This window comes from Procambarus clarkii, chromosome 41 (genome assembly GCF_040958095.1).
Source record: "Procambarus clarkii isolate CNS0578487 chromosome 41, FALCON_Pclarkii_2.0, whole genome shotgun sequence".
NCBI lineage: Eukaryota > Metazoa > Arthropoda > Malacostraca > Decapoda > Cambaridae > Procambarus > Procambarus clarkii.
In genome coordinates this window covers 791,635-813,241 of record NC_091190.1, presented here as the reverse complement: position 1 = coordinate 813,241, position 21,607 = coordinate 791,635, and the positions used below count along the sequence as shown (strand labels likewise).

The 21,607-nt window shown below is 55.5% G+C and overlaps 1 protein-coding gene across 1 annotated transcript in view; it reads left to right on the top strand.

Moving 5' to 3' along the window:
• The window catches only part of LOC138373053 (exportin-7-like), a 174,123-nt gene that overhangs the window by 132,679 nt on the left and 19,837 nt on the right, over nt 1–21,607 (top strand). The window contains exons 9-10 of the mRNA XM_069339073.1: nt 12,823–12,973; nt 19,447–19,552. Coding sequence (XP_069195174.1) covers nt 12,823–12,973; nt 19,447–19,552 — 257 coding nt within the window. The remainder of the gene's footprint in view (nt 1–12,822; nt 12,974–19,446; nt 19,553–21,607) is intronic.

The window sequence follows — 21,607 nt, the reverse complement described above, 5'->3', positions numbered from 1 at the left end:
GTCTCCAGCAATTTTTCAGAGATTCATGTCCCAGTTGTTAGTTAACATTGAAGGTGTGGTTACTTTTCTGAGGGGAGCCCCTTCGGCTCCCCGGAGCTTTACCGGCTGATATGCTAATGTCAGACTTTGGCATCAGTCATGTGTATGGAGTTCTAGGGCCTACCGAGGACCACGGCCAGAACCTGGCCCCCTCAGAGAGGCAAGGGGAGCAATGGCCTATAGAAACCCCCGTGTGGTTGGAAGCATTCTGTGTCTGCCATCGACCGGGTCAAGCATCCAGAAAGGTAAGCATTCCAAAACAACCCCTATTCTGGTGAAAATTGCTACCTAAAGCCGAACTAGGGGATAGAACTCTTCAACAGAAAACAAGGAAACTAGTATGAAATCATACGTCACCGCTGTCTGCGCAGCTCCCCCCTCCCCGGGAGGGGGAAGGGGGAGCCCCAGACCTCCCACGCCGGCTATCCACCCATCAGTTCTTCGGCTGATGCTATAGGCAACGGTTATGTGCTCCGGCTCCAGTGGTTGTTTCAGCACTGTACCTAGAGTGTGGTGTCTGTTTTCTAGGTGGTGTGTGAGCCGGGAGTGATTCTCCAGTACTCGGGCTGCATGCGCCTAGGGTTCCCTTCCCTAGGTGCCCTGTAAGTACTGCCCTTGGGGCTTGGGGCCACCTTCCACAAGTTCCTTGGGTCCTGCCCCTGCTTGGCCGTTTACTGCTTGGTTTTCGGCCGCTCTTTGTGTGCTCGGGTGTTCTGTCTCCCTTGTTCGCCTTAGAGTAAGGGGCAGTTATTGCACTGGTGGGGCACAGGGTACTGTGCAGCTTGTCTTTACCAATCATAGCGGCCGGCTCTGTTCCGCTTGGGTACGCTGTCCTCTTGCGGGGTTTTCTTTTTCTTTTTGTTTATCTACCTGGTGGGGGGGTCTGCCTTCGTTCTTGCCCCTTGTGTCCCATGTGTCCCTTGTGTTGTGAGTATTTTCTGGTGGTTCCCCCTGCTAGGTCCCCGTGAGTGTACACGTCCCGGGGGTTCAGCTCTTAGAAAATTGTTTGGTAGCTTTGGGTGCCGGTTAGCAGTACCCTGCCTGGGATTACCTGAGCGCGAGTCCTCTTATAGTAAACGCTCAGGACCCTGGGAAACCCCTGGGGGCGCGTGGGTCCGTTGGATGTGACCCCAGAGTCCCCCCCTCGCTTCCAGCGAGTTTGAGGGTTGCTCTCACCCTTTGTCTCTGGGTGACTCTGTTTTGCCTCCGTCTGCTGCCTGTGGGGTCGGTGACACCTTCGACCCGGAGTCCTGCAAGTTTGGTTGCTCGTTGTGGCTCGGTTACCCAGTTGTGCTAACAAAGCGGGTGCGGGCAGCAGGGGCGTTGCACTTGAGCCTTGGTGGTGGCAACGTTCTCGTGGTTTCCTCCCCGGGGCTGCCCCGTTGTAGTTCGTTTTGGGACTTGGGGGTGTTGGTTGCTTCGGTTCCATCCACGCCCCCTTGTCTTTCCCCTGGTTCACCCTTCCTGCCTGCATCCGGTTCCTTACTGTCTGTAGGTTCAGGGCGGGGTTTTTGGTGGTGTTGAGACTCGGGCAGTCTCAGGGAATTCCCCTTCCGGGGTAGTGACGGGGGCATTTGGGCCTGTTCCTCCAGCCGTGTTGTATGAGTCTGCCAGTGGGCTCTCTTCCTTAGTGTTTTCACGGCTGCCCCGGTTTTCTGGTACGGCCGGGGCTTTGGGGGAACAGCTCGGCCCCGGGGCCTGTCGTGTAGGTTCCCGGGGCTGGGGAGGGGCTGACTTGGAGGGGGCCTTGGCCCTGTTAGACCCCTTGGGGGTTTTTATCCCCCTCTAGGCGGGGCTTGTGGTTACGTGGAGTGGGGTCTTTCCTCCCCACTCGCCGTACGTGCTGTTGGACGTCGGCCCCTCCCCGGGCTCGGTTCCTTGGCCTTTGAGTCGGTTGGTTCCGTCCTGTGGGTGGATGTTTCCTCCCCCTCCTTTTTGGGACGGTGTTTTTGTCATGTTTCCCCGTTCGATGGGGTTCTGCGTGACTTCTGATCTCGGGTGCGCCTGCGCCTTCGTGTGCCTTCGGGACTAGTGTTGGCTTCTGTGTTCTCGAGGGTACGGGAAGGTTTTTCGCTACTTCCCGCATTATTGGAATGTCTGTCGGCTCCTCGTACTTGTCGCCCGGTTGGGCTCCTTGTCGCCCGGTTGGGCTCCTTGTCGCCCGGTTGGGCTCCTTGTCGCCCGGTTGGGCTACTTGTCGCCCGGTTGGGCTACTTGTCGCCCGGTTGGGCTACTTGTCGCCCGGTTGGGCTACTTGTCGCCCGGTTGGGCTACTTGTCGCCCGGTTGGGCTACTTGTAACCTGGTTGGGCTACTTGTCGCCCGGTTGGGCTACTTGTCGCCCGGTTGGGCTACTTGTCGCCCGGTTGGGCTACTTGTCGCCCGGTTGGGCTACTTGTCGCCCGATTGGGTTCCTTTTTGGGCTCTTTGCTTTTTTGGCCGGTTTTATTGTTCCTGCTTCCTCTTTTGGCTCCTTTTCTCGTGCAGTAATCCTGGCTGGCGCCTTCCCGCAGGGAGGGTGTGCGGTTCGGCCAGCGTGTTATGCGCATGCGCCGTGGAGTTTGTTTTGGTCTGGGTGGTGTTTCAGTGCTGGGGTTTTGCGCCTTTTTTTTTTTTTTTGCTACAGTGCTTCGCCTCTCCCTGTTCTCCTGCGGGTCCGGCAGGGTCCGGCTCTGGCGTCTTCACCTGGCGGTGCTCCCAAGTTCTTCTGGGCACGGTTGAGTCGTGTCAAGTTCGTGCCACCATTTGCCAGGTGAGTTTCTGCGGTCTGGTGTCTTTTGGCCGGGCGCTGGATGCGGCGGTGTTTATATACCTGTCTTTATTTAGGTATATTTTTGTACGACTGAGACCGTTTGCACACCAGTGACTGTCCCTTTATCACCCCTTCCTGTCCCCCTCATGTGCATGTCCAACCAATGCTGGAGTCATTCAGGGGACCCTCCTTTTTTTTAATGTTGTGAGGTGTGGGGGTTGTAGGGTTGGTTCTGTACTCACCTGGTAAGGCTCCTGGCTGTGCTTGCAGGATTTGAGCTCTGGCTCTTGGGTCCCGCCTATCTGGTAGAACTTGCGGGATGGTACCAGTGGAGTGCAGTGGTGCTGTTGGCACTTTTGGGGAACACTGTATTACCATCAGTGGTCTGTGCTTGTTACATGACCTACTTTCGAGCATAAGCCTTCTTGCTGGTTCGTCCGTGGACTTCCAGGGCGCACTGGCCTGTTTTCGTATGGCAGTTCCGGCCCGTCCTGGTTGTGGGGGTATGTGGGCCGGTGGACTGCTCCTAGCAGCTGCCTGGTGGGCCATCCTCTGGCCGGTCTGGCCTCACCTTGGGCTGGGCTTGAGGTGTAAAAGAGCTCCCAGTACCTCATCCAGCAGGTATCAAGCGGGGTTTCTCCGCCGTCGGTCGCCTGGTGCAGGTTTCTGGGCCTGCAGGGTTTTGTCGTGTCTCCGTTGGCCCTGTCTGGGGTTTGCCTGCTCCGTTCTCTGCCTTTGCAGAAGGGAGTTGCTATTTACATGTTGCAGTGGTGCCTGTTGCTGCTGCTGCACGTGTGCATTGGTACCGTGTTTCACGGTGGCGTGTCCTTGTTCCTGTGTCTGGTTGTGGAGTGGCACTTTGCTGCCGTTTTGTGCCTGGGGATTGCGTGGGGTTTTTGTCCCTGCCTGATTGTCCACCCCTGGTTGTTCTACTGGGGTTTTCTGGGGGGAGCCCCGTCGGCTCCCCGGAGCTATCCCAGGCTGATATGCTAATGTCAGACTTTGGCATCAGTCATGTGTATGGAGTTCTTAGGCCTACCGGGGACCAAGGCCAGAACCGGGCCCCCTCAGAGAGGCAAGGGGAGCAATGGCCTATAGAAGCCCCCGTGTAGTTGGAAGCATTCTATGTCTGCCATCGACCAGAACAGGCACCCGGAAAGGTAAGCGCCCCAAAACAAACCCCTATTCTGGTTAAAATTGCTACCTAAAACCGAACTAGTGGATAGAACTCCCCAACCGAAAACAAGCAAACTAGTGTGACGTCACACACTGCCGCGCCGCTGTCTGCACAGCTCCCCCCTCCCCGGGAGGGGGAAGGGGGAGCCCCAGACCCCCCCGCCGGCTACCCACACCTCAGTTCTTGAGGCTGATGCTATAGGCGATGGTCGTGTGCTCTGGCTCCGGTGTCGCTACTGCACTGTGCTTTGTGTGTGGTGTTAGTTTTGTGGGTGCGAGAGCCAGGAGTTATCTTCAGTACTCGGGCTGCATGCGCCTAGGGCTGCCTTCCCTAGGTGCCCTGTAAGTACTGCCCTTGGGGCTTGGGGCCACCTTCCACAGGCTCCTCGGGGTCTGCCTCTGCTGGTCCGTTTTACCTTTCGGTTTTTCGGCCGCCTGTTGGGCTCTTGGGTGTTCTGTTCTCCCTTGTTACCGGCAGGTAAGAGGCAGTTTGCACTGGTAGGGGCGCAGGGTGCTGCTCAGCTTGTATTTCCCGACATCGCGGCCGGCTCTGTTCCTTGGGGTTCGCTGTCCTCTTGCGGGGTTTTGTTTTTCTTTTTGTTTTTGCCTGGAGGGGGGTTCTGTCATTTTATTCAGTTTGTTTTTGCCCTTCCACTGTTCTCCTCGGTGGCGCCCCCTGCTAGGTCCCCGTGAGTGTACACGTCCCTGGGGTTCAGCTTTAGAAGTTTGCTTGGTAGTTTTGGGCGCCGGTTTGCAGCACCCTGCCTGGGACTACCTGAGCGCGAGTCCTCTTAAAGTAAACGCTCAGGACCCTGGGAATCCCCTAGGGGGCGCGTGGGTCCGATGGATGTGACCCCGGAGTCCCCACTCGCTGTGTGCGAGTTTGAGGGTTGCTCGGTCCCCTTGTCTCAGGGTGACCCTCACTGTTTTTGCCTCTGCCACGCTGCCTGTTGGGTCGGTGATACTTTCGACCCTGAGTCCTGTGAGTGTTGCTGCTTGCTTGTGACTCAATTTACCCAATCCTCTGATGATTCTATTCGGGTACAGGCGGCACGTGCGTTGCAGTCTAGGTTTCGTCTGTTGCAACGCGCTCGGTTGGTTGCTTCCCCGGATGCCCCGGGGCTGCCCCGCTTTGCTTTTCGAGACCCGGACTTGGGGGTGGGGGTCGCTTCGATCCTGGTTCAGTCCGCACCTCCTCGTCCTTCCCCTTCTGTTCGTTCTGGTCCCCCGCCCCTGCTTCCGGCCCCGAAGCGTCTGAGGGTTTCGGGGTTGGAGCAGGGGTTACTTGATCTCGAGACTCGGGCAGCTTCGGGGGTTGCCCCTTCCGGGGGGGCGGCAGAGGCATTCGAGTCTTGTCTCCCGGCCGAAGCTTCAGGGTCTGACCAGTGGGCCCCCCTTCCTCCAGCTTTTTCGGCTGCTCCGTCCTTGTCTTGTGGGGTCGGGGCTTGGGGAGAGGACTCGGCCTCGGGTCCTGTGGTGACGGACCTCGAGGATGGAGAGGGGCTGACTTGGGGGCCTTGGGCCCCGCTGGACCCCGCCTGGGTTTTTCTTCCCACTGAGCGGGGCTTAGTGTTACAAGGAGTGGGGTTTTCTTTCTCCCCCCCTCTGCGTACGAGTTGGATTTGGTGTCGGCCCCTCCCCGGGTTCGGTTCCGTGTTCCCCCGGGTACGTCGGTTCCGTCCTTCCGGAGGTTTTCGGCTTATCGCATCCAACCTGGTGTGGTGCGAGCGGCCTTTACAGCTTACCTCCTGCGTGACCCGGATTATGCCTCGGAAATGGATCCGTCCACGTTCAGGTTTGGGACTTCGTTCCCTTTCTGGCTCTGTTACGAGGTTCCGGAGTCGTCCTGGCTAGCAGACTGCCCCTTGTTTGGTCTGGATTCCTGGCATTCCTTCTGTCGTTCCCGCACGCTGGAGTGGCGGGAAGCTTCCACGGTGCTTCAGGTTTTCCTGGGGGGTGAACTTGAGTACCTGAATGAGTGCTTGTTTGCCCCTGCCCTTCCCCGCGATGTGGGCGTTATTCAGCTCCATGTGCAGGTTCCCTCCCTTTCGGCGGCGCTCGTGGCGGAGGACTTGCGAGCTCGGGGCCTTTTGTGTTCGGCCTTGCGGTTCTTTTCCCTCCTGGAGCTGTCTTCGGATTGGCTCGTGGAGGATGTGGGGACGCTTGGGTCCGTCCCGGGAAGCTGTTCACGCCGATTTTGCAGGATGCGGTTTCCCTGTTCTATGCTTCCCGTCTCGCGTGTCGGCAGGCGGTGCTGGGTTCCTCCGTGGAATCTGCTTGGGCTCTGGCTCTTAGGCGTTCTTCACCTTTTTGTCCTCTCCTGTTTGGGGAGTCGGCCGTGGCGCAGTTTATTCAGGCTGCGTCGGCGGCTTGTCGTCCGATGTCGGACTTGTTGGTTTTCCGGGGATCCCGGGGTGGGTCTTCCCGGAAAGGTCGTGCCAGGGCTCGGGGTTCCTCTCGTCATGGTAGGCCTCTGGTGTCAGGTTTGGGGTTGGCTCCTCCTGCGGACCCTCCCTCGTCTGGTCGGCGCGGTGTTCGCGCTGTGCGGGGTTCTGGGTCTCGTAAGGGTCGCCGGCCCTTTCGCGGTTTGCCCCCTTGACGGGGCGATGGGGGGGCGGCTTGCGCTGTTCGCCCGCGCCTGGTCCCACGATTCGTAGGCCTTTCGGGTCGTGTCTCGCGGCCTGCGGTGGCGTTGGGTGGCCCCTCCCCCCTTTGGGGGGTCGGGGCTGGCAGGGCAGGCTTCTTCCCCTGCGCTCTGTCGAGTCGTCTTGGAGTGGGTACGCTTGGGCGTCGTCGAAACGACGTCGTCCCTCAGATGGGTTTCCCGTCTGTTTCCGGTTCCGAAACGGTACTGCTCGGACCTGCGGTTCATTCTGGACTTGTCCCGTCTGAACCCCTGGGTTCATTGCCCCTCCTTTCGGATGACTACGCTGTCTCAGGTTCGGCTCCTCTTGGAGCCGGGAGCTTGGATGGTGTCCCTGGACCTCCGGGACGCTTATTGGCATGTCCCGATTCATCCCCGGTTCAGGGACTGGCTCGGTTTTGTAGTGGGGCGTCTGAGTTACCGCTTTCGTTGTCTCCCGTTCGGGTTGAACCTGGCACCTCGCGTGTTCACACGCCTTACACGGGTTGTGGTGGCTCGTTTGTGTCTCCTAGGTGTTTGGGTGTTGGCCTACCTCGACGACTGGCTGGTTTGGGCTCCCAGCCAGTCAGCTTGCTTGCTAGCCAGGGATTTGGTTCTTTCCCAGCTCGCCGGGTTCGGGTTCTTGGTGAACTGGAGGAAGTCCCATCTGGTTCCCTCTCAGGTTCGGACTTGGCTGGGTCTCGTGTGGGACTCTCGAACCGCCTCCTTGTCTCTCCCTCCGGAGTCTCTCCTGCAGCTGCGGTCCCGCCTTCGTCTGTTTCTGGAGGGCCCTCGGGTCACCCGGCGGTTGCTCGAGGGGCTGTGCGGGAGCCTGAACTTCGCGATGGTGGTCTACCCGCCGGGTCGGGTTTGGCTTCGACGGCTGTTCTGGTTCCTTCGGGGTTCCCCCTTCCGCCTCTCTCGCGATCGCAGAGTTCGACCCCCGGGGACTTGCGTCGGTTGCTGCGTCACCGGCTTCCTCTTCGGGTTTTTCGGGGTTCAGTGCCTTGGCGCCTACCCGAGCCCTCGCTCGATGTGTACACGGATGCGTCGTCTCTCGGCTGGGGTTTTGTGACCAGTGCTCACCAGGCCGGCCAGGGGCGTTGGGATCCGTCCTTCCATCGAGCTCACAGTACGGTGCGGGAGTTCGCGGCAGTGTGGTTTGCTCTGGGGAGGATTCGGGTGGCCCGCGTCTCGACGATTCAGCTCCATTCGGACTGCTCTCCGGTGGTTCATTGCCTGAACCGCGGGGGTTCGATGCGGTCCTTGTCTCTTTGGGGTTGGTCGCTTCGGGTGACTCGTCTGCTGAGTTCTCGGGGTTTGGCTCTCCTGGCGGTTCACGTACAGGGCGTGTCCAACGTCTTGGCCGACGCCCTGTCTCACTTCGTTCCCCTCTCCACGGAGTGGACGGTCGACGACGAGTCCTTCCGTTGGCTTTGCCAGACGTTCGGGCGCCCCGAAGTGGACCTCTTCGCGTCGGCGTGGTCGCGGCGTCTTCCCGTTTATGCGGCGCCCTTCCCCGATTGCGAGGCCGTCGGGGTCGATGCCTTTCGGCTCGACTGGTCGAGGTGGGGGTTCCTGTACCTCTTTCCCCCGGTTCGGCTGTTGCTCCAGGTCCTGACTCGCTTAGAGACTTAGCGGGGGAGAGTTGTCCTTCTGGCCCCTTGGTGGCCGGCCCAGCCTTGGTTTCAGGCGCTGGTTGCTCGGTGTCCGAACCCGAGGGTTTTCCCGCGGCTCCGCCTCTTTCAGCAGATCGGGCCGGTACGTCACGTAGCTGGTTCGATCTTCTCCTCGAGTCATCGCGTATGGTTTTTTTGACTCGAGTCTATCATCATCTCTATGGTGATCAGGTGGCCTCCTTGTTGGTGTCCCACCTGAGGGCTTCTTCTCAGCGGCAGTATGAAGTTTCCTGGCGGTCCTTCCGTTTCTTTTTGCGTCTTCGTCGTGTTAGCTCTTTGTCTGTTCGGGTGGTCTTGTCCTTCCTCTCGTGGTTGTTGCAGGACCGTCATCTTATGCCAAACACTGTCGCTTCGTATCGTGCGGCGCTGGCGGAGCCGCTTCAGCTTGCTTTCGGTATCGATGTTACGTCTGCGCCGTTTCGCAAGCTGTCTCGTGCATTGTTTCACCTCCGGCCTGCTCATGCATCGCCTGAGCCGTCCTGGTCTTTGGACAGAGTGCTCGCTTTCCTTTCATCTCCTCGTTTCGTTGTGGCCCCTTCGGTCCAGGATTGTTTTTCCAAGGCACTTTTCTTGTTGGCTTTGGCCTCTGGGGGTCGGGTAGGGGAGCTTCATGCTCTCCTCCGGCGCAGGGGTTTCTGCTCTTTTGGTCGTGGTGATAGTTTTGTTCGTTTGCAGCCGTCTCCTTCTTTTCTGGCAAAGAATGAGACTGCTGCGTTCCGGAGGGGTCCATGGGTGGTTGATGCTTGGTTGGTCAGGCCGGGGATGCATCATGTTTTGTGTCCGGTTGCGGCGCTTCGCCGTTATTTGCGCGCCACAGCTTCTGTGTCCGGGGACGCGCTGTGGGTTGATCCGGTTTCCCTTCTTCCCTGTTCGCGGGTTCGGGTCTCTCAGGTCGTCCGCAGGGTTATTAGGTCCAGCCAGCCTGCGGTCTATCCCCGTGCCCATGACGTTCGTAAGTTCGCGGCTCTTGCTGCCGTCTTTGGGAATATGTCTTGGTCTGATATTCGGGCGCGGGGATTTTGGCGGTCGAACAGGGTCCTGGCTGCTCGTTACCTTGTGAATGTCCCTGGGCCTCGTCGGGCCTGTGTTGCTTTGGGTCGGCGGTTGCAGCCAGTTGTCTCGGCTTCGAGTTGAGGGGTGAGCGACAACCGCCTCCCGGGTAAGTCCCTCTTTTTCTGTCTGTGGGTAGTTAGCTCCGGGGAGATGACGGGGCTCCCCCCAGAAAACCAGCGTTGAATGTAATGAAACGCCATTTTCTGGGTGGGTCCCGGAGGCTCCCCGGCATCCCTCCCTCCCTCCGGTCGGCGTTTTTTCGCGTTTTTGACATCCAGCCTCAAGAACTGAGGTGTGGGTAGCCGGCGCGGGGGGTCTGGGGCTCCCCCTTCCCCCTCCCGGGGAGGGGGGAGCTGCGCAGACAGCGGCGCGGCAGTGTGTGATGTCACACTAGTTTGCTTGTTTTCGGTTGGGGAGTTCTATCCACTAGTTCGGTTTTAGGTAGCAATTTTAACCAGAATAGGGGTTTGTTTTGGGGCGCTTACCTTTCTGGGTGCCTGTTCCGGTCGATGGCAGACATAGAATGCTTCCAACTACACGGGGGCTTCTATTGGCCATTGCTCCCCTTGCCTCTCTGAGGGGGCCCGGTTCTGGCCGTGGTCCCCGGTAGGCCTAAGAACTCCATACACATGACTGATGCCAAAGTCTGACATTAGCATATCAGCCTGGGATAGCTCCGGGGAGCCTCCGGGACCCACCCAGAAAATGGCGTTTCATTACATTCAACGCTGGTGTTTTGTGCTTCTGCTCTTTCTTCCTGCCTCCTCTGCAGCAGGGATGTTCTGCGTGTGTTCTTAGGCGTTGGTCAGCCTGTGTCCTGTGATGTGCTTCTTTGTCTCGGTCTATTGAAGTTGTTCGTGCCCCTTGGTTCGGGTCCTGTTCTGGCGGCGACCCTTCCGCCTTCTTTGGTTTTCCTAGCTTGCCCTGCCGTTTTTTTTTTTTTTTTTGGGGGGGGGGTCTTGCGATTTCTCGCGTCGGACCAGTCGTTTCTGAACTCCTGGCGGGCTTGCATGCTTTGGGGAATTTTTCTGTTCGGCAGACGTTCCATCTCCTTGTGCTGCCTGGGTTTCGGTGGTCGCGCCCGAGATCTTCTCGCGGCTCCGCCTTTTCCTGGGCTCGGGGGGGGCCTTGTCGGGGCTGCTTATGTTCTGCCTCGTGGTCTCGCCTCCGGTTGGTGGTCGGGTGGCTTTGTGGTAGGTGTCTCACCTGCGTGCTTCTCTTGGCGGCAGTATGGGGTATTTTGGCGGTCCTTCCTTTTCCTGTCCCTTCTTACGTGGTTACTCTTGTTCGCTTGGTTTACTCTCGGCTTGGTTTTCTAGTGGGGGTTGGGGGCCGTCGTCTTGCCACATACTGTCGCCTCTTTTCGCGCGGCGCAGGCGGAGCCACTTCAGCTTGCTTTTGGTCTTGGTGTTGCTTCTGCACCGTTAGTCAGCTGTCTTGTGCGTCGTTTCACCTCCGGCCTGTTCGTGTGCCGCTTGCACCATCCTGGTCTCTGGTCAGCGTTCTCTGTCTTCTCCTCGGTTGGTAGTGCCCCTTTGGTTCCGGTGTTTTTTTTCGTCGGCTCTTTCCTTTGGGCCTTTGCCTCTGGGGGTCGAGTCGCTGAGTTTTCTTGCTCCTTCGGTTTTAGCGTTTTGGTTGTTTGATGGCAGCAGTCTCCATCTTTTCTGGCGCGGGGTGGGGCTGCTGCATTCTGGAGGGGTCCAGGGTTTGTTGGTGCTTCGTTGGTCGGGCCGGGGGTGTGTCGTTTTTGTGTTCAGTGGCGGCCCTCCGCTGTTGTTTGCGTGCCACGGCGTTTGGGTCCGGAGCGCGTTTTGCGTTGATCCGGTTCTGTTCTTCCCGGTTCGCGGGTGATAGTGTCCCGGGTGGTCAGCCGTGTTCTTGCGGCTAAGCTGCCTGTGTTCTTCCTTCAAGCCTGTGGCGTTCGTGGCTTCGCTGCTCTCGCTGCCGTCTGGGTGACGTGGCCTTGCAGTCTTTCGGGCATGGATTTTTGGTGTTCGTGCAGGAGTCTTGCTGCTCGTGGTTCTCGTGTTGTTCCCGGGATTTTCGGGGCTGTGGAGCCTTGGGTTGGCGTTTGCTGCCGGTTGTCTCGCCTCCTTGGGGGGTGCGTGGTGTCCGCCTCCCAGTTTTGTCCCTTTAGACCTTCCTCTGTAGGTAGTTAGCTCCGGGGAGCCGACGGGGCTCCCCCCCAGAAAACCAGCATTGAATGTAATGAAACGCCATTTTCTGGGTGAGACCCAGAGGCTCCCCGGCAACCCTCCCTCCCTCCGGTCGGCGTTTTTCGCGTGTTTTGACATCCAGCCTCAGAACTGATGGGTGGATAGCCGGCGTCGGAGGTCTGGGGCTCCCCCTTCCCCCTCCCGGGGAGAGGGGAGCTGCGCAGACAGCGGCGCGGTGACGTATGACGTCATACTAGTTTCCTTGTTTTCTGTTGAAGAGTTCTATCCACTAGTTCGGCTTAGGTAGCAATTTTCACCAGAATAGGGGTTTGTTTTGGAATGCTTACCTTTCTGGATGCTTGACCCGGTCGATGGCAGACATAGAATGCTTCCAACCACACGGGGGTTTCTATAGGCCATTGCTCCCCTTGCCTCTCTGAGGGGGCCAGGTTCTGGCTCGTGGTCCCCGGTAGGCCCTAGAACTCCATACACATGACTGATGCCAAAGTCTGACATTAGCATATCAGCCGGTAAAGCTCCGGGGAGCCTCCGGGTCTCACCCAGAAAATGGCGTTTCATTACATTCAACGCTGTTTTTTTTTTGCGTTTTTGACATCCAGCCTCAAGAACTGAGGTGTGGGTAGCTGGCGTGGAGGGTCTGGGGCTCCCCCTTCCCCCTCCCGGGGAGGGGGGAGCTGCGCAAACAGCTGTGCGGCGGTGTGTGACGTCACACTAGTTTGCTTGTTTTCTGTTGGGGAGTTCTATCCACTAGTTCGGCTTTTGTTAACAATTTTAACCAGAATAGGGGTTTGTTTTGAGGCGCTTACCTTCTGGGTGCCTGTTCCGGTCGATGGCAGACATAGAATGCTTCCAACCACACGGGGGCTTCTATAGGCCATTGCTCCCCTTGCCTCTCTGAGGGGGCCCGGTTCTGGCCGTGGTCCCCGGTAGGCCTAAGAACTCCATACACATGACTGATGCCAAAGTCTGACATTAGCATATCAGCCTGGGATAGCTCCGGGGAGCCTCCAAGACTCGCCCAGAAAATGGCGGTTCATTACATTCAACGCTGGTTTTTTATTATTCATCATTTTAATAAATATTTCATTGGCAGTCAGCTATAAATTTATTTTTCAAGGTTGGAGCTTAATGCTGTAATTCTTACATACACTCGTTGAATTTGCATGACTCGTCCAGCCTGTCAGCACTGACAAATGATAAATGACTTTCATAGTACACACACAAGGTTTATTTAGTTTTGAAAGTTCTTTGTGAAATATTTAAAATCTTAGATATATTTTTATGTTTTCTTGTATCTTACTAATTATAAAGAACTTTGTTTCAGCTGTCTACAATTGGTCGCTGTGATTACGGTAAAATGTGCGCACTCTTGATGCAGCTCTTGGAGCAAATTGCCCAGCGTTACCAGGAGCTAATGTCTACTCGTATGAACAGCCAGTCACACCACTCAATGGAGGAAAGAGCCATATTAGAAGGTATAAAGTTTATATTTGTGTATTAAAAACTATTTTTCTTTAATCCTATGTACGTGTTTCTTGTAGAGACATCCCATCCTTGACTGGATGGCTGTATGCATAATGTTCCTCATATACTGTACAGTATATACTATGCTGTCTAGTGGTTTGAGGTTAACCTTAACCCTTAGACCGCACAATACTTATATAGATGATTTCAGTAACATTACCAATACTGTGCAATACATTAATAGCTGGTTTTGTGTCTAGCGCTATAATTTAAACTCCCCGCGTGGGATAGGGGCAGCTATAGTGCAGCCACGGCCGATAGTTGGCAGACGCCACCTAGAAAAAAAATCATTGCCAACATTCCTGGGTGTGAGAGCCTCAGCACTCAAATCAAATCAATCAAATCAAATATTTATTCAGGTAAAGTACATACATATAAGATGAAATACAAAATGTTGATGGATTTATAGATAGAGCTAGTACATACTGAGCGAGCCACCAAGGCTGACGCACACAGCATTAGTGCACAGCACTGCTGTTCAGCTTGTGACCCACAGTATTGCCTAAAAATGTCAAAATATATATGTAATGCTATTATTTAGCGATGAAAGTATTACAGAAGACCCCTGACTATGATAAAACTGACCAGGATTCTGATAATACCAGGATTGTGGTAATATTTAGCGCTGTGCTCCATTGAGGGAGGAGAAATGCTGTGGGAGGGAGTGTGGTTGTGTCATCTTCTGACTGTGTGGCCACCTTTTATTGACTGCACTCACCATACCAGCTTAGTGGTTCGTTATGGTGAACACAAATGTAGATACTTATATATGTGTGTATAGAGTGTAATAACAGTAATAGGAGTAGGTTGGGAGCCGCCATTTTGGTGAGGGAGGTGCGTCGTCTGCACGACTTGTCATGTTGTTTACTGGTGGCCACTATGGTCTTTGGACACCATACCAGCTTATTTGTACAGATATGGTGAATAAAACAGGTAGATACTTGCATGTAATGTGTGTATATAGTGTAATAACAACACAAACAATATTGTTGGAGCAGAAATATTAGTGCGTCTGGCCTTGAGGGAACCAGCAGCCGCCACCAACTGACTTTGCTATGTCTTATTGTCTTTACTCACCATACAAGCATTGTTGTACAGTTATGGTGAACAAAACATGTAGATACTTATATTTAACATCTTGTGTATAGTGAATATAAGCAGTAACAGTAAGGTGGGAGGAGTATGTTGGCGAGTGAGGGAGTGGTGGTGACTGGCTGGCTGGCTCGTGAGTGATGGCCACTCTTCGTTGCTTTTTGACTCACAATACCAACTTAGTGGTTCGTTATGGTGAACAAAACATGCAGATACATACATAGAACATGTGTATATAGTGTAATAACAGCAAAACTTTTTGTTTTCTAAGGGAGCCCCGTCAGCTTCCCGGAGCTATACCAGGCTGATATGCTAATGTTAGACTTTGGCATCAGTCATGTGTATGGAGTTCTAGGGCCTGCTGGGGACCACGGCCAGAACCTAGGCCCCCTCAGAGAGGCATGGGGAGCAATGGCCTTTAGAAACCCCCGTGTGGTTGGAAGCATTCTATGTCTACCATCGGCCGGGTTAAACATCCAGAAAGTTAAGCATTCCAAAACAAACCGCTATTCTGGTTAAAATTGCTACCAAAAGCCGAACTAGTGGATAGAACTCCTCAACAGAAAAGAAGCAAACTAGTATGATGTCACATGTCACCGTGCTGTTGTCTGCGCAGCTCCCCCCTCCCCGGGAGGGGGAAGGGGGAGCCCCAGACCTCCCACGCCGGCTATCCACCCATCAGTTCTTCGGCTGATGTTATAGGCACCGGTTGTGTGCTCCGGCTCCATTAGTTGTTTCAGCACTGTACCTAGAGTGTGGTGTCTGTCTTATAGGTGGTGCGTGAGTCTCTCCCAGTGGTGGTGCATGGTGGAGTGTGTCTCCAGTACTCGGGCTGCATGGGCCTAGGGTTACCTTTCCTGAGTGCCCTGTAAGTACTGTCCTTGGGGCTTGGGGCCACCTTCCATAAGTTCCTTGGGTTCTGCCCCTGCTAGGCCATTTACTGCTTGGTTTTTGGCCGCCCTTTGTGTGCTCGGGTGTTCTGTCTCCCTTGTTCACCTTAGGGTAAGGAGCAGTTTTGCACTGGTGGGGCGCAGGGTGCTGAGCAGCTTATTTTTCCCTATATGGCGGCCGGCTCGCTTCTGCCTGGATATACTGTCCTCTTGCAGGGTTTTCTTTTTATTTTTATTTATCTGCCTGGTGGGGGTCTGCCTTCGTTCTTGCCCCCTGTGTCCCTTGTATTCTGAGTATTAATTATTCTGGTGGTTTTCCCTGCTAGGTCCCTGTGAGTGTACACGTACCGGGGGTTCAGTTCATAGAAAGTTGTTTGGTAGCTTTGGGCGCCGGTTAGCAATACCCTGCCTGGGATTACCTTAGCACGAGTCCTATTATAGTAATCGCTCAGGACCCTGGGAGACCCCTGGGAGCGCGCGGGTCTGATGGATGTGATCCCGGAGTTCCCCCTCTCTTCCAACGAGTTTGAGGGTTGCTCTCGGCCCTTGTCTCAGGGTGACTCTGTTTTGCCTCCGTCTGCTGCCTGTGGGGTCGGTGGCACCTTCGACCAGGAGTCCTGCGAGCTTTGTTGCTCGTTGTGGCTCGGTTACCCAGTTGTATGCGGGTGCAGGCAGCAGTGGCGTTGCATGTTGAGTTTCGGTGGTGGCAACGCTCTCGGTTGTTTGCTCCCTGGGAGCCCCGGGGCTGCCCCGTTTTGGTTGGTGTTGGGACATGGTGGTGTTGGTTGCTTCGGTTCCCTCCACGCCCCCTTGTCTTTCCTCTGGTTCCCACCTTCCTACCTCCATCTTTTTCCTTACCTTATGTGGGTTCGGGTTTGGGGTGGGGTTTGATGGTTTTGAGACTCGGGCTGTCTCGGGGAATTCCCCTTCCGGGGTAGTGATGGGGGCATTCGAGCCTGTTCCTCCAGCCATGTTGTAAAAGTCTGCCAGTGGGCTCCCTTCCTTAGTATTTTTGCAGCTGCCCCGGTTTTCTGGTGCGGCTGGGGCTTTGGGTGGATGGCTCGGCTCGGCCCTGGGGCCTATCGTGTGGGTTCCGGGGCTGGGGAGGGGCTGACCTAGGGGGCCTAAGGCCTTCCCAGAACCGTACACACATGCGTGTGTACGCTGTGTGTGTGTGTGTGCACATGGGTTTCCACACGTGTGTGTAACATATCTTGTGTGTTTGTGTATATGTATATGTATGTGTATATACATAATGTGTATATGTATGTGTACTTTTTCTTTCGGAAGGGGTTCTGTTCCCTACTCTGTTGACGGGGCGCTGGGGGGAGCAGCTTGCTCTGTTGGCTCTTGCATGATCCCGCTGTTGGTGGGCGCTTTTGGTTGTCCTCCGGCCTCTGGTGGCATCAGTAAACGGCTTCTCCCCCTTTGGGGGGGTTCAGAGCTGGCGGGGTGGTTTTCTTCCCCTGCGCTTCGTCATGTCATCTTAGTGGGTGCGTTGGACGTCGTTGATCCGCCCCGTCCTTCTGGGTTTCCTGTCTGCTCCTTGCAGTCATGGGCCTTTCGCATCTGCAGTTCTTCTGGACTCCTTCAGTCTGCGCCCTGGATTCTATGCCCTCTTCGGAGAACTGTTGTCTCCTGTCCGGCTTCTGTTGGGGCCGGGTGCCTGGATGGTGGCCCTGGACCTCCAAGTCACTTCTTGGCACGTTCCTCTCCAGTTTTCTGGGACTGGCACAGTTGGTGGTGGGGCTTCAGGCTTGCTGCTTTTGTTGCCTTCCCTATTTTGTAATGGGCACTTGGTATATATTTTTTTGCATCTTTACCGGATCTTGGTGCCCTGTCTGAGTCTGAGATTCGGTGTTTGGCCTACCTCGATGACTGGCTGGTGTGGGCTCCCAGTAAGTCCGCTTGTCTGCTCGCCAGGGGTGTGGTTCCTTCCGGATCGCTGGGTTTGGTTTCCTGGTGATCTGGAGGCCATTCCATCTGTTTCCGTCCTGGGTTCGGACCTGGACCTTGTTTAGGGCTGTTGGGCCACTCGTTGTCTTTCCTCCAGAAGTGTTACTGCGGCTGTGGTCCCGCCTTCGGCTGTACTTGAGGGGGGTCCCGGGCTGCTCAGCGGTTGCTTGAGTAGTTGTGCGGGAGTCTGAACTTCGACGTGCTGGTCTGCCCGCTGAGTCAGGTTTGGCTTCGGCGTCTGTTTGGTTCCTTCTGAGACTCCCCTTCCACCTCTTGCATTCGTTGGGTTCGTTCCTCTGGGGATCTTGTGTTGGTGCTGCGTCACCAGCTTCCTCTTTGGGGTTTTCGGGGTTCCGTGCCTTGGCACCTCCCGAGCCTTCGCTCGATGTGTTCACGGACAGGTCATCTCTCGGCTGGGGCTTTGTGACCAGTGCTCACCAGGTCGGCCGAGGTTGGTGGAGTCTGTCTGTCCGTCGGGCTCACAGCACGGTTCGGGAGTTCGTGGTTTTCTGGTATGCGCTTCGGAGGGGTTGGGTCACTCGGTGCTCTACCATTCAGCTCTGTTCGGACTGTTCTCTGGCGGCTCTTGCCGGAACCACAGGGGTTTGGCTAACCGTGAGGTTCAGGTTCGGGGTGTGTCCTGTGGCTCTGTTGGACGTATGGACTCCTGGCCATGGACGTCTTCGAGTCGGCGTGGTCTAGACGTCGCCCATTTTATGTGGCGCCTTTTCCCACCTGCGAGGCATTCACGGTGGATGCTTTTTGGCAGGACTAGTTGAGGTGGGGGTACCTGTTCCTCTTCTCTCGGTCCAGCTGTTGCTTCGGGTTCTGGCTCGGTTGCAGCCCATTCCCACGAGAACAGTCCTTATGGTTCCATGGTGGCCGGCCCGGCCTTCTTTTCAGATGCTGCTTGATAGGTGTCCGTACCCGGGGCGTTTTTCCTGAGGCTTTGCCTCTTTCAGCAGGCCGAATCGGTCCTGTCCGTGACTGGTTCGGCCTTCTCCTCGGCTCTTCGCGTCTGGTATTTTGTCACGGGTATCACCATCTCTGTGGTGTTCAGGTGGCTTTGTTGACGGTGTCCCACCTGCGAGTTTTGTTTTGGCGACAGTATGACGTTTCGTACGCTTTCTCGTGTTTTGTTTCACCTCCGGTCTGCTCATGTGTCGCCTGAGCCATCCTGGTCCTTCATCAGGGTGCCTTCTTATCTTCTCAGTTTGTGGTAGCCCCTTCGGTTCAGGTTTCTGCTCTTTGGTACTGGTGGAAGATTTGTACGTGTGCAGGCTTTTTCCGTCCTGGCGAGAGTCGAGATGGCTGTTTTCCGGAGGGGTTTTTATGTTCTTGATGATTGGTTTGGCCGGGGGTGCATCCTGTGTTGTCCGGTTGTGTTTTTTGCCGTTGCCTGCGCACCGTGTCTGGGGATGCGCTGTGGTTGATCCGGTTCCCCTCGTTCCCTGTTTTCCGGGCTCGGGTCTCCTAGGTCGTCCGCAGAGTTTTTCATTCTTCCAGCCTGCGGTCTGTCTTTGCGCCCGTGCTGTTCAGACGTTTGCAGCTTTTGCTGCTGTGTTGGTGACGTCTAGGGCTCATTTCGGGCGCAGAGATTTGAGGGTCGCACAGGTTCTTGGCCGCCCATTCTTTATGCGCGTCTGCTCCTGTGCGTTCTTGTTGCCTTGGGTCGCAGTTTGCGACCTGTTGTCTCGGCTTTGCGTTGCAGAGTTTGTGGCAGCCGCCTCCCGGGTTGGCCCTTTCTTTTCCTTCTCTTTGGGTATGAAGCTCCAGGGAGCCGTGGGGGCTCCCCACAGAAAACCAGCGTTGAATGTAATGAAACGTCATTTTCTGGGTGAGCCATGGAGGCTCTCTGGCAACCCTCCCTCCCACCGGTCGGCGTTTTTTTCGCGTTGGTTGAAGCTTAGCTTCCGAACTGAAGCTTGGCAGCCGGCGCAGTAGGTCCGGGGCTCCCCCCGTCCCCCTCTTGGGGCGGGGAGGGCTGCGCGGACGATCGGCGCGGCAGTAAAGTGTGATGTTTGCTTGTTTCCTTGTGATTGTAGGGAGTTTCTACCTCTCTGTTCAGTTTTTTGTTTTAGTTTTTTACCATGTGGGGTTTGTTTTGTTATGCCTACCTTTCTGGGTGCCTAACCCCGGTCAATGGCAGATAAGGAAAACCCCAACCACAAAGGGGTTTTCCAGGGCTATTGCTCCCTGAAACCTCTCTGAAGGGGCCCGGTTCTGGCGCTGGTCCCTGGTAGGTCTGAACTCCTTAGCTAATGTCCCGGTCTAATATAACATACATTAACCCGATAAGCTCCAGGGAGCCTCTGGGTCTCACCCAGAAAATGGCGTTTCATTACATTCAATGCTGGTTTTTTGTTTTTTGAGTATCAGTTTTCAACTGAACTAATGAAGACAGTGAATTAAGTTTTTGAATTTGTGATTTATATTATTTATTATAATTTGTACATGCCATATAAAAACTTTTGTCCTTTTTTAAGGCCAACTGTCTTGGCTCATCTATATCACGGCATCATCAATTGGCAGTCGTGTGTCATTCAGCAACAAAGAAGATCATGATGCCATGGATGGGGAATTAACAAGCAGGTAAGTGATGATTTGAAATTATCGTTTAACATCTATTTTGTTAAACTTCTCAGCAGTTCACCAACTTTGTATCTACCTAGTTCTGTGGGCCTTCCAGGAACCACGAGCCAGAACCTGGCCCCCTCAGAGAGGCATAGGGAGCAAAGGTCAATAGAAACCCCGTGTGGTTGGAAGCATTCTATGTCTGCCATCGACCGGGTCTGGCACCCAGAAAGGTAAGCATTCGAAAACAAACCCCTATTCTGGTGAAATTATTACTACCAAAAGCCGAACAAGTGGATAGAACTCCCCTAAAAGAAACGAGCAAACGATCGTGACGTCACACGTTGCTGCACTGCTGTCTGCGCAGCTCCCCCATCCTTGGGAGGGGGAAGGGGCAGCCCCAGACCCCTCACGCCGGCTATCCACCCGTCAGTTCTTAGGCTGATGCTAGAGGTGGAGGTCGTGTGCTTGGCGCCAGCATTTCCAGCACTGTGCTTTGAGTGTGGTGGCTGTCTTCCACGGGTGTGAGAGCCAGGTGTTATTCTACAGTACTCAGGCTGCATGTGCCTAGGGTTATTATCCCTAGGTACCCTGTAAGTACTGCCCTTGGGGCTTGGGGCTACCTTCCACAAGTTCTTTGGGGTCTGCCGCTGCTAGGCATATTACGGCTCAGTTTTTGGCTGCCCTTTGGGTGCTTGGGGGTTTTGTCTTCCTGGTTTACCTTAGGGTAAGGGGCAGTTTGCACTGGTGGGGGCACAGGGTACTGTGCAGCTTGTTTTCTCCACTCACAACTGCCAGCTCTGTTCCTTGGGGTACTTTGTCCTCTTGCAGGATTTTGCTTTTCTTTTTGTTTTTGCCTTAAAGGGGGGTCTGCCTTGCTTACCCCTTTTGTACCTGACCTGTGCATGGTTCTATTCTGGTGGTGCCCTCTGCTAGGTCCCCATGAGTGTACTGGTAACCCTGGGGTTCAGCTTTAGACAATTGTATGATAGTTTTGTGCACCGGTTAGCAGTACCCTGCCTAGGATTACCTTGGCGTGAGTTTCCGTTAAACGCGCAGGATCCTGGGAATCCCCTAGGGGACACGTGGGTACGATGGCTGTGTCTCCGGAGTTCCCCGTTGCTTTGTGCGAGTTCGAGGGTTGCTCGGTTGCCTTGACTCAGGGTGACCCTCACGGTTTTTGCCTCCATCACGCTGCATGTTGTGTCGGTGACACCTTTGACTCGGAGTCCTGTGAGTTCTGTTGCTTGCTAGTGACTCAGTTTACCCAATCTCATGATGATATTCAACGGGTACAGGCGGCGCAGGCGTTGCATGGGCGTTTTAGGTTGTTGCAGCGCACGCTAGGTTGGTTGCTCACCCGGATGCCCCGAGGCTGCCCTGTTTTGCTTATAGGGATCCTGACTTAAGGGTGGGGGATTGCTTCGACCTTGGTTCAGTCCACGCCCCCTTGTCTTCCCTTATGGTGAGTTCATTCTGCCCCCCCCTCCTGCTTCCGGCTCCGAAATGTCTGAGGGTTTCGGAGTCGGAGCAAGGTTTAGATGGACTTGAGTCTCGGGCGGTCTCGGGGGATGCCCCTTTTGGTGTGGCTACGGAGGCATTTGAGTCCGATCTCCCTGCTGAAGCCTCTGGGTCTGACCAGTGAGGCCCCTTCTGTTTGGCTTACTCGGCTGAGCCGGCCTTTTCTTTAGGGGCCGGTGCTCTGGGGGATGACTTGGCCCTGGGTCCCGATGAGGGGGGGATCCTGGGGCTGGGGAGGGGCTGACTTGGGGGCCTTGGGCCCTGCTGGACCCCGCCTGGGTTTTTCTACCCTCAGAGCAGGGCTTATTGTTACAAAAAATGGGGTTCTTTTTTCCCCCCTCTGTGTATGAGTTGAATTTGGCATCTGCCCCTCCTCGGGTTTGGTTCCGTGTTCCTCGGGTGCGGTTCCGTCTTTCCGGAGGTTTTCGGTTTCCCGCATTCAACCGTCTGTGGTACGGGTGGCCCTGACGGCTTACCTCCTGAGTGACCCGGATTACGCCTCGGTGATGGATCCGTCGTCTATTAGGTTTGGGATTTCTTTCTCTTTCTCTT